The sequence below is a fragment of the Leucopleurus acutus genome, assembly GCF_964270905.1.
Source record: "Leucopleurus acutus genome assembly, chromosome: 13".
Lineage (NCBI taxonomy): Eukaryota > Metazoa > Chordata > Mammalia > Artiodactyla > Delphinidae > Leucopleurus > Leucopleurus acutus.
In genome coordinates this window covers 20,203,916-20,216,424 of record NC_139155.1, presented here as the reverse complement: position 1 = coordinate 20,216,424, position 12,509 = coordinate 20,203,916, and the positions used below count along the sequence as shown (strand labels likewise).

Here is a 12,509-nt window from a genome sequence, read left to right as displayed (position 1 = left end):
TTGTGCTAAAAGTACAAATAATTTTTGGTCTTCGAAGCCTTTTGGATTTTGGAATTATACATCAGGGATCACAGACCCATATTCTGAAGAAAAAAATGGTTTCATTTTGGGTGCCTCCAGATACAGCAGGTCCAGAATGTAAATCAGCTGAAGGAATGAGAAAATGTTGGGGTTAATAGAAAAAAGAATTTTCAAACAGTTAAGGTCCCCCTAAAATGAACTACTAGTCCCTAGAAAAGTCATGAATTCCCAGTCACTGTGATCAAACAGAGATGAATTATGTAATTGCCCTTTTTCTGTAGAACCTGATAGACTTACCATTACGGAACCAATTTCCAGACATACAAAAAACACATATCTTTAAATAAATAAAAAAAGACCCTTCTCTTTGCTTAAACAAAATATTACATTTTAAACACATTTGAAAGTTAAAATCAAAGCCAAACATTCAATAAACAAAGAGTAGAGTGTAAGCAGGGGTCTTGTCTGACTCAGCCAATGCTGTGCGGCTATCATGGTTGGATACATGCCACGGGAATGTTAGGTGCTCAATAAACAGTGGGGAATAAATTAATGAAAGACCATGTTCTGTCAGTATAAACATATTTAAAATTTGTAAGTACACTTTAAATTTGTAATTAGGAGATTCAATAATATGCATCAAAACATACTTTTCCTCCTGAAGTTTCTATTTTAAGTATGGCTATTTATTGTAATCCCATTGTGTTACTGAAATACTTTTTAATTACTTTTTATTTAGTGAAGGAACATCTGCTGTTGGAATTGGTTCAGCTTTGTAAAAAATATAATAAAGAACACTCTGATAGTGTTATGATAACCATATATAAAATACAATTACAGAATGCTGCAGTATTTATTTTTATTTTTTTAAATTTTACTTTTAATAATTACTTTTAATAATTCATCAAATCTCTTTATTAGATGAATGAAAAATAACTTTTTTCCCCCAAGACTGGCCAGCTACCAAAGAATTCTCTCAACTACCTGTTAGCCAACAAAATCTTCAGATTTCTTTTTGACTGTAAATCCTGCTCAAGACAAAGATCTTATTTATTTATTGGAGTATAATTGCTTTACAATGTTGTGTTAAGTTTCTCCTGTACAGCAAAGTGAATCAGCTATGTGTATACATATATCCCCATATCCCCTCCCTCTTGTGTCTCCCTCCACCCTCCCTATCCCACCACTCTAGGTCATCACAAAGCACTGAGCTGATCTCCCTGTGCTACGCGGCTGCTTCCCACTAGCTATCTATTTTACATTTGGTAGTGTATACATGTCACTACCACTCTCTCACTTCGTCCCAGCTTACCCTTCCCCTTATCTGTGTCCTCAAGTCCATTCTCTACGTCTATGTCTTTATTGCTGTCCTGCCCCTAGGTTCTTCAGAACCTTTTTTTTTTTCAGATTCCATATACATATGTTAGCATATGGTATTTGTTTTTCTCTTTCTGACTTACTTCACTCGTATGACAGACTCTAGGTCCATCCACCTCACTACAAATAGTTCAATTTCATTTCTTTTTATGGCTGAGTAATATTCCATCGTATACATGTGCCACATCTTCTTTATCCATTCATCTGTTGATGGACACTTAGGTTGCTTCCATGTCTCAGCTATTGTAAATAGAGCTTCAGTGAACATTGTGGTACATGACTCTTTTTGAAATATGGTTTTCTCTGGGTATATGCCCAGTAGTGGGATTGCTGGGTCGTATGGTAATTCTATTTTTAGTTTTTTAAGGAACCTCCATACTGTTCTCCATAATGGCTGTATATTCCCACCAACAGTGCAAGAGGGTTCCCTTTTCTCCACACCCTCTCCAGCATTTGTTGTTTGTAGATTTTTTGATGTTGGCCATTCTGACTGGTGTGAGACTGGTGGCCATTCTGACTGGTGATACCTCACTGTAGTTTTGATTTGCATTTCTCTAGTGATTAGTGATGTTGAGCATCCTTTCATGTGTTTGTTGGCAATCTGTATATCTTCTTTGGAGAAATGTCTATTTAGGTCTTCTGCCCAGTTTTGGATTGGGTTGTTTGTTTTTTTGATATTAAGCTGCATGAGCAGCTTGTATATTTTGGAGATTAATCTTTAAGAAAAAGATCTTTCATAAGAGATTTTGACAAGACAATGAAAGATACCCATGCCCTCTGTTCATTAGAACAATCCAGGTATGTTCAGTTTTTTATTTTTTCTGTTGACCTTCAGGTTGAAGTACTCACAAGAATTGTCAATAATACATGCTGAAGTATTGTTCTTTGCCAAATAAAGAAAATTCTGATTTTCACATGGTAAATTTAGCCACAGAGCAATGTGTTGTTTAATTTCGTTGCTATTTTAACAAATTTAATATTTTCTTCCAAAATATAGAAGAAGACTTGTGACTGAGTCTTCCGTTGCAGAGCACAGGCTCCGGACGCGCAGGCTCAGCGGCCATGGCTCACGGGCCCAGCCGCTCCGCGGCATGTGGGATGTTCCCGGACCGGGGCACGAACCCGTGTCCCCTGCATCGGCAGACGGACTCTCAACCACTGCGCCACCAGGGAAGCCCGGGAAGCCCTGTGGCTGAGTCTTTTGATTGCTAGGTCAATTAGAGATTGTGAGCAGGAGACTCAGCGCTGGAATAAAGTTTCCCTCTTTATACTATTGATAAAATGGGTGGGTGCTGTCAAAATGATGAAGTTTTACTTATACCATGACTATGTTGCTTCAGTACCAAATTGAAATAAATGTCTCTGCAGAATAAAAATATAGTAATATTTTAAAGCAAATTAAGTAAAATTTATACCACATGTTTGATAATTATATCATTCTGATCTTCAAATAAATCACTTTATGAGAAGGGCATGCTTAATATTATTGATACCTTCAACCTATGCCTGTCCCTTGAAGCCCATGGCCATAACAATGACATCACTGGTTTTGTTTCAACAGGAGTAAAAGTAAGTCATCATGTTTTTACTCCTTTTGAGGACAAATCCCTTCCCAGCTTTTCAATTATTTGGCAGTTTTTCTATGTTATTTATGTTCTAAGGCTTGAGACTATGCCATTTCAGTTGACCCAGTAAGACTCATTAAACTGATGGTGTTAAATACACTTAGAAGAGAAATTTCAGAGGATCAAACTTTTGGGAAAAAAATTCAGTATCTAAAAGTGTCAGATACAAAGAGGTCTGTTTTATTTGCTACTGAACTTCTTGCACTAGAAAATTCCTGGCACTTTTTAGGAACACAGTTGTTCTCAATTGTTGAGTTAATGAATCTATAAAAGAGTTAATCCTTTTTCAATCTGAGACAAACTAGATTTCTTGACCAAAAAATGTTTTCCTCAAGATTTTCAATATTTCATCACTCCTTTGGCATTATTGCCTAGAAAATTGATTCTAATGGTTTTTATATGCATGTGAATTACTGATGAACTAAGTAGACTTCCAGACACCAACCTTGAGACTGAAAAGATGAAGCTGCTCTAAGGCCATGGATGTTCACAGGGCTGAGAAGGCATTCAATGGGTAGAGAGAAAACAATGACAAACTTCTACCCCATTTTTTCTTAGGTTGGTCCTAAAATAGAAGGCAGGTGTCTGAAAGATGGTGCCAAAAGGAAGAAGAGGAAGAACTGTGTAAGATTTTCAGAATCCCTTTGTGTCAGGGAGATTGTTGAGGGGGTAGTCATAGTAGCTCTCAGAAGCAGTATTTCTTGTGTCTTCCTCTCTAAGGTGGATCCTGTTTTAGTGGATAATTATTTATTATTCACACTGGCACTGAGGTATCAGAGTTGATTTTCCACCATTTTAATTATTTCTCAGGGCTGCAGATATAAAGGGCAATGCACGAATTGCAAAATATTTTTGGAGTTCAGCTTGTAGCACTGAAAGCTCAAGAATGGACAGAAAGCATGGAAAATATGTGGTGAATATTGAACACTCTGAAAACCCAGCAGTGAGTATTGTTGCTGTAGTTTAATATTTGCCTATATTGCAGTCTATCAGCATTTAACAGCAATCTAATCTTTTTACTGCAATATAGTTAATGTCATAATTTTGCACTCTTCTCCAAAAGGAAGAGTAGCCAGGTACTAATTTTTTCCTTCAACATTTCATGATATATTCTGCTCTATTATACTTTAGAAGTTATTTACTTATATACAGCATGACCACGTGATATAAAATAAATGAAACTTTCAATATTCACCATCATGTAAACATAAAGCTCCAAAGATGACTTTGGTTTAGTTTTGAAATTATATTTTTACAATTTCATTCTTAGATTTTATATATAATTTCTAAACCTGTCAAAACTCACATTTCTAAATATGTTGGAAATCCAGAAAATCCCTGAAAGATATCCTCTGAAAATCCCTACCTTGAATGAAAATACGATCATTCTGTCTATTTTAAAATCTTTTACACCAAGAATCAAGTCTTCACTATATAGTTATAAGAGGTCTCTTTAATACCAGAACAAAGGATGGAAATGTGCTAAAAATTGAAATGGTAAGTTAAAATTCACGCCGGAAGAATAAAGACAATATTTTGCCTTTGCAATTTGGAGCTGTGACAATCGGCCTGTATTAATCACCTACAAAATAAGCCAAAGAAAATCAGCTCCTGTTGTTCAGTAAGTGTTAGTTGAATAAGAGAATCCCACAGAGGATTCCTGGTTTACTGAAAGAAAAGGGGTTTGTCCCTCTGAGTCATCATACAAAGGACCCTCCTGAGGCTGTTCTCTTTGTCATTTGTCTCTGAATTTGACACTCTATAATTGGATCTTCGGGATGATGGAATATTCAGATGGAAAAAAAGAAATCCCTTTAGCTAAGTATTCATCATCTTGATAGTTTCTCTAGATAGCAACAAACTTGAAGATGTTTACAAATACTATCTTAAGCACATTTTACAGCATATGTCTGCATAGCTGACAATATTTCAATTACCATGGATCGTTAAGGCATAGTAATAAAAATATTTTTCTCTTAAGACCAAATTCAATAATAGAATTAAAAAATGAATTGAAAATCACAAAAAGGAAATAAATTTTGATGTATTGTTTTTCTGTTGGGATATATGAGAACTTAAGTTAATCCTTATAAAGTTAGGGGAAAAGCTTATAGACCTTTCCTTGGTAACCATTGTTGCTGTACTCCAGTTGCCTATGGCCATTATTAGCTAAGGCTGACTCTCTGATTAAACGTTATTCACAGCTCTCCAACTATTCCAGTTTTGTATAGAGGCTTTCCTGTACTAAGTCAGAGGAACCCTGATCCAGCAAAGATTATTACTTGGGTTACAATATTACCCTGAAGCTGAGCCTAGTTCACAGGTTCTCCACCCTTGGTGTAAATGCCACCCATCATCTTCCTTCTTTGAAAGGGTTGGGATTCCACCAATGCCAGAAAATTCTGGAAAACTGGTCTGGTGAGTGAGTTTTGCTTTGTTTACCAAGCACATTAAAATATCCAAGTTCTTCAAAATATCCAGGTTCTTCAGCCACAGGCAAACTGAATAATAACTAAAGAAACAAAATCAGTACTTAGGAAAATAAGCAAGGTTGTTATTAAAGGTAAGTCCAACTTTGCTCAGGTTTACCTAGTGAATAACATGGACTTTGTTTAATCTTATTCAATAAAAGTAGAGATATTTTCTTTATTTCTTTGATATAACACTTATAGAAAAATCTAACTTAGTGAACTCTTTACTGCCAAGAGTATTCCATCTTGTCTATATTTAATAACAATCATTTAGTTTTGATATTGTTAATGATAGTTCCCAGTAGACCAATGACTTTTTACAATTCTAGTCTGACAGTTTTATGGAACTCATTGGTTGATGGGTCAGCAATTTTTACAGCTATTTAGTAATGGGTTTTAAATCAACATGGTAGGAGACAACTAGTATTTGTAGCAGGAGGAATAAAAACATTAATACTATATTAATGATAATGATAGCTAATACTTATTGAATGCATACTATATGCCAGACATCACTCTAACCCTTTTCATTAATCATGAATCCTCACAGCAAATCTATAAGTGTGGGTAGTCCTGGTAACCCTTTTTTGAGAATAAGCAAGAAGTGGCAGAGATGCCCTTGACCCACAGAAAACTTATATTATTATCCTATGAGATGAAGACCCCCAGACAATCCTATATTATTTTTGAGATTTGACAAAACATTTTGCCCAGATACATAAATCCCTGAACTTCCTGCTCTGCCATTTTCATTTTATCTTTCTCCTCTTTTAATGCACCTCTCCCCCCAGATCTTTCCCACTGAACTCACCCATTTTCAATCTTTATTACCCCCTTTTCTCAACAATGTTTAGCAATGACTGTATTTATTTAAATAATTATACACAAATATCTGTCTTCCTCTCTGTTATATTAGCATACAAACTCCCTAAGCGTAGAGACTTTTGTTGTTGTTGGGAACAGTTTTTACACTGCTCTGTGTCCAAGAGGAACCCAGCAAAGACGTATCACAAACTGGACAAAAGACTCATCTTCTGTGTTCTTGTGACAGGCTTGCAAGTTCCATTGAGTAAAGCATGATGTGAATTATGCAAAAGAATCTCTTTGTCTGAGAATTTTTCACTAGTTTAGTGTAGTATAGTATACACTATATTAATATATTATTGTAGTTTAACATAATAACATGCCATATATAGTTTAGTAGAGTGGAAATTACACTGGCCTTCCCGCTGGAATGTCTGGGCACCAGTGCTTGCTCTTGGGTCATCATGAGATGATAATAGCACTACTATTACTACTACCAATAATAATAACTTCAACTCTTTTTGCTTCGATAGTCTCATTTCCAAAATGACCTGAACAGGTTGTACCTGATAAGCTGCAAGAACTTTTTCAGCTCTAACATTCTATTCCTTATATGAATTGATGTTTCCTAATATATGCTCCACCGACAGCATCTTGCCACATAAGGGTATTTAATACATGCTTGTAATATGATAGAGAAGATGGATTCTATACATTCCTGATCTGGAACATTGATAACTTACAAAAATTAGTCAAAATGTACCGTAGAATAACCTGTCTAGATTTTTTTGTCTTCAGAGGATAAGAAAACATTAATTTCTTCTAAAAGTTTCATTGTTATTTCTTTTAAAAGTCACAGTCTTGCTTATTTTTTTTTTAAATTTTTTGCGGTACACGGGCCTCTCACTGTTGTGGCCTCTCCCGTTGCGGAGCACAGGCTCCGGACGCACAGGCTCCGGATGCGCAGGCTCAGCGGCCATGGCTCACGGGCCCAGCCGCTCCATGGCATGTGGGATCCTCCTGGATCAGGGCACGAACCCGTGCCCCCTGCCTCGGCAGGCGGACTCTCAACCGCTGCGCCACCAGGGAAGCCCAGTCTTGCTTATTTTTGACTGAAGTGTTTAATTTTAGAAATTCAACACCACTGCTTCGTATTCACTTAACGCTTCCAGTCATGTGTTCAAATGACCAAGAGGCTCCACCTTCAAGTGACATAACTGGTGATGTCCCTTCCAACTTAACTGGGGTCTGCATGAACCCAAGAGTCCTTGCACACTCAGAATGACAACACACAGACTTATCCCACGCACAGGTAACGTTTGGTATAGCAGCTTTTACCCAGGTTGGGATGTGCTCTATATGGCGAAGTATATGGTCTAGTCTTTCCCAGGAAGTGCATTTAATTGTTGAATTCACCTACATTCATGTTAAGCATTTGCTGTGTTCTCAGTATAATTATAAGTCACTATGAGGTAATCTACTAGAAGGAGAGTATTTGATCATCTCTGTTTTCAAGAGCTAATGTTCTTTGAGCACTGGGAACTCAAATATTCTCATAGATAGAGAACATGTATGAAAATAAAAGGAATAAATGTAAAGTACAAATGCATGTTTGGGGAGGGGCAGGGGAGCAAATATGTCAGCAATGTAAAGATTAATTCACTAATTAGACTCTGATGAGACACTGGGTCATACTTGAAACTTCAAGGGTCCTACTCTATTGTGATCACCTTATTTTCTTATACTGTTCCAGCCTCTGAATCTGTATGTGACACTTTCTACAGCTGTCTTGATTCTGACCTCTGGTGCATATAACCTTGACATAGAACCCTGCCTCCATTCTCCGGATTTTCTCCCCTAGCTCTGAAGACTAGATTTAGCTCTCCTTGGTTCTTGATCTTGTCTGTTGGCTGAATGAACGTTACCTCAGGACTGTATCCCTGTATCTTCAGCCCTAGTGTAGAAACTTGACATTGACTATAAATTACTTACTCTGCTTGGCAGTTTGGTTGGGTTACCCTGACTCTGGAATCCCTATCCTCTGTTGCTTAATCTTGCTGTGGAGGTTCAGTAGAAAGAGTCTGAGCTTTGTTACTTGATTCTGGATAAACTATATAAACTATTGATACTGTTGCTAGGTCAATGTGAAAGAATAAATGAGTTAAAATGGGTGGAGACAGAAAATGTTTCTACTTGTTTGCAGAGGTAAAAAGCAGAACTGAAAGAGGTCTTAGATAACATATAATCTGGTGGTTCTTAACCCTAGCTGCATATTATAAACATCCAGGGATTGTTTAAGAAATACTGATGGCTGAGCCCCACCCTAGATCAGTTAAATTAGAAACTCTGGGAGCGAGGCCCATGTATCAATAGTTTTTAAAAGCTTCAGGTGAACTTAATGTGCAACTAATGATCAGACTATCTGATCTAGTCCCATTCCATCATTTAACAATCAAGGAAAATGTGGCCCAGGAAATTTAAGAGATTTTGCAGAACCCACATAGCTTTTGCCAGAAGTGGCTGAAGTAGGAGGAGAGCTTAGGTGTCCTATTGTCTGGCTATGTGCACTTTATTTCACTAAGCTGCTCTTTTATAATATTTTCTTAAGGCAGTATTATAGCTCCTCCCAGATGTGCATAAGCCTTTTGCCACATTCCTTTCTTGAGACTCCTTTGTATTACCTTCAATATAGGTAAAGAAGATGATATTTTTTCCTAGGTCTAACTTGGTCTTAGTGGCCCTTATTTCCTTGGCCTTGTGGACCTCGTCCTCATTCTGCTTCTGCTGCCTTGGAACTGCCACCATTTGCACAAAATCCTGACCTTTCAACAAATACCACAGCCCATATTTTGCAACATTTAAGACCTGCTTTATTCTGTCTGGAAGGCACGAGTGTTGTAGTTGTATTCCATTCTTCGAGGGTCTTGCTGTCTTCCAAATGATAATGAAATCATTAATCATAATGGACGATTGAAAATTTATGTGGGTGTCACAGTGCCAGGAACTCTGCAAACATTGTCTTATTTTCCCTCTCATCGTTGGGAAGCTTCTGGGAGTTCTTTTCATTGTGCACTTTCAGGTATTTTAAGCCTTCGAAGGATATAATGCACTCAGGTAAATTCTCTGTGTCTCCCTAGTCATCCTAGGTCCCAGGCAGCTACTTAGATGCTGGATGATAGGAAGTTAAAAGCATTGTTACCAGGAGTTGATTCATCACTTGGTGTCAGTATTTCTTAAAGGTTTAGGAATACACTAAGAACAATTTTGAAAAACCTCACAGTGTATCATTCCTCTCCTGATAACACAATCACTGACTGATACTCAGGTATGTATTGGGGCAAAAATAGGTGCATAAGGAGAACTTGCTGTGTCGAAGGTGAACCATGCAGCCTTCTGCCTGGTGAATGGAGGTTGGGAAAGGCATTCCCAATCAGCAGAACTGTGTGTGCCAAAGTCTTACCTTAGAAGTAAGCATGGTGCATTGAAGAAACAGTGGAGGCCAGTGTGGCCCCGGGCTATTGCACTAGTCCAGGACAGAGATAAAGGAAGCTTGGACTAAAGTGATAAAGTCACTTTATCACTAAAGTGATAAAGTCACAGAGATAAAGTCACTAACATTGGGAGATGTTTAGCAGATAAAGTTAAAAGACCTTGGGAATAAATTGGGAGATTTCAAGGATAATCCCTTTGCTCCACTTTATGAAATTGAATCAAATGGATGGTAGTGCCATTTAGTGAGATGTGGAACCTGGCCAGGTTTCCCTAGCAAGATCATGACCTTGGGTTTGGACACAGTGAGACAACTCTGAGGCATCTGAGATGTGCTGTTGTGTAAGCATTTGAGGGCTAGAGGGGAGGGCTGGATTGGAGATAAACTTGAGAGTCATTTGGATGCAGATGGTGGTTAAATCTGGCCCACTGCTTATTTTTGTAAATAAAACTTTATTGGAACACAGCCATGCTCATTTGTTTACTCACTGTCTATCGCTGCTTTAACACTATAATGGCAGATTGGTACAGTTATGACAGAATCTGTATGGCTCACAAAGCTGAAAATATTTACTGTCTGGCCCTTTACAGAAAAAATTTGCTAACCCTAGACCTAGTGTGAAAAAAGACAAGGGCCAAAGAATGTCAAGCAAAGGGAGCAGATGGTTCAAGAGAGAAGAGGAATGATCTTCAGTGGCAAATGCTACTGAGGGCTTAAGTAAGATGAGGGCTAAAATACATCAATTAGATTTTAGTGAATGCATGTCATTGGTGACTCTGTTAAGAGGTGTTTCAGAGGCATGGCAGAAGCAGACGCCAGACTGGATTAGGTTGAAGAGTGTGCAAATGGAGACGTTGCATTTAGACAACTCAAGAAATTTCATTTGCCAAATATAAAGAGAAGTAGCTAGATGGGCATTTGAAACCCGTGGGAGATTTTCTTGTTTAAGATGGGAGAGATTTGAGTGTGTTTAAATGTGGAAAGGAAGAAGTCATTTAAGGGGAAAATGGTGAAGTATTCAGTCCTGGAGGAAGGATAAACAAAAAAGTTGCTGAGGAGGTCAGAAGGGTTGGGATCCAAAGACAGATTGGCAGGTCAGCTTCAGGCAGAAGGAGGGATAGAATCTTTTGTGTCAATCAGGGAAAGAAGAGAGTGGACTTGCAGGTTTGGTACCTAGTGGGGGTTTGAAAGAGTTTCCATTTGATGGTTTCAAGTTTCTGGATGAAGTAGAAAAGAAGTAGAGTCATCTGATAGGAATGAGGAGGGACAATTTGTGTGTGAGAGTTGGTGGATGGAGGTTACAGGTATAAAGAGAGGGAAGAAGATTAAGGAAGTATTTTGAAAATGAGAGCATATCTTAATCAGAGAACTATAATAGGATGGTAGAGCAGTACAGAAAATCCATCTGAGGATGGTGGTCATACATTTATATTGAGTCTGATCTGTCCAGGTGCATGACTTTCCCCAACAGTGCGACTGTTCAAGGGAAGCTCCGGAGTAAGAAGTCACTTCTTTGCCAACTGGAAAAACGGAGAAGAGGGAAGTGCAAGAGATTTTAGGGAGTTAGTAAGTATATTGAAATAATGGGCCTTGGAACAAATGGTGGATATGGAGAGATGTGAGTGAAGCCAGGGCTGCTGGGCTGGATGTTTTAATAAAACTAAAGAAAGGTTGTTACAGGAATAATTGAACAAACAAGCTGGAAGGAGAGGACATGGTGGTTAGAGCACAAGATTCTTGAAGAAGTGATTCTGGAAGGGGAGCAGGTTGGGGTAATGACAATACCCAGGGGAAATTTGGGTGTATGGCAGAGAATTTACTATTAAAGTTTTGTTCTGCTTATGTGAAAAAACAAAAGGCCCCATATTCACCATTGGAAAATAGAATAAAAGAAGATGAGATATAGGCAGATTTTTATCTCTTCTAATGTTAGAGAAAGCATGCAGTTACTTCCATCTGGATAAAAATGTGGACTTTAAATTTCTTGAGAGATATATAGGGATTCAATGATGTTAATGCACCTGGTTATAAATAACGCAAAAGAGATCATAAATGACAAGCATTTTTATCTTTCACTACTGATACTTTTTATTTACACTCTTCTTAGATGAAAGAAAATTGCTGCAATAACTGGTCTCTGTGGAAAGTCTTTTGGGCTTGTCTCTTAGCCTGTGTGATAACGACAGCAATTGGCATACTTATAATAAGCCTGATGAATAATAGGGGAATTTACAAATCTTCCATTGTTTTCCAGCTATCCCCAAAGTCGGGGAGCCTATGATTATTATTCCTTGGACCACCTCTACTACTTCTCAACCTACAGTGACCACCAGGTCAACAGAACTGACAGCTACAACCACTTAAACAGAATTTACTACCTCTGCCTTGTCCACTGAACCTACAACCACAACAACCACAACCATCGCTTCACCTGAACCTGCAACCGCAGCGGCCACGATCACAACTTCAAGTGAAACCACAGCTGCCTCTGCTACACCAGAACCTTGAACTACAACTACTGTAACTTCCACTTAGCTTACAAGACCTATGGTCATCACTCTCCTTCAACAATCTGTAATCTCCACCTATTTCTCTGAACCTGCAACTGCAATGCCACCATTATCACTTTAATCTACTAGAACTACCACCAATCATCAAAATGTTCTCTTCTATGGCAAGTTAACGTTTAGTTATTTTCACTACAAATTAACCTACAACTAT

The 12,509-nt window shown here is 37.9% G+C and overlaps 1 protein-coding gene across 1 annotated transcript; it reads left to right on the top strand.

Annotated features, from left to right (window-relative positions):
• Positions 1-3,909: 3,909 nt before the first annotated feature.
• Positions 3,910-12,069, top strand: DYNAP (dynactin associated protein; the record flags this gene model as incomplete). Its single annotated transcript, XM_082853069.1, has 2 exons — positions 3,910-3,966; positions 11,896-12,069. The coding sequence occupies 2 exons, from the start codon at positions 3,910-3,912 to the stop codon at positions 12,067-12,069; spliced, it is 231 nt and encodes a 76-aa protein (XP_082709195.1).
• Between the last annotated feature and the right edge of the window lie 440 nt (positions 12,070-12,509).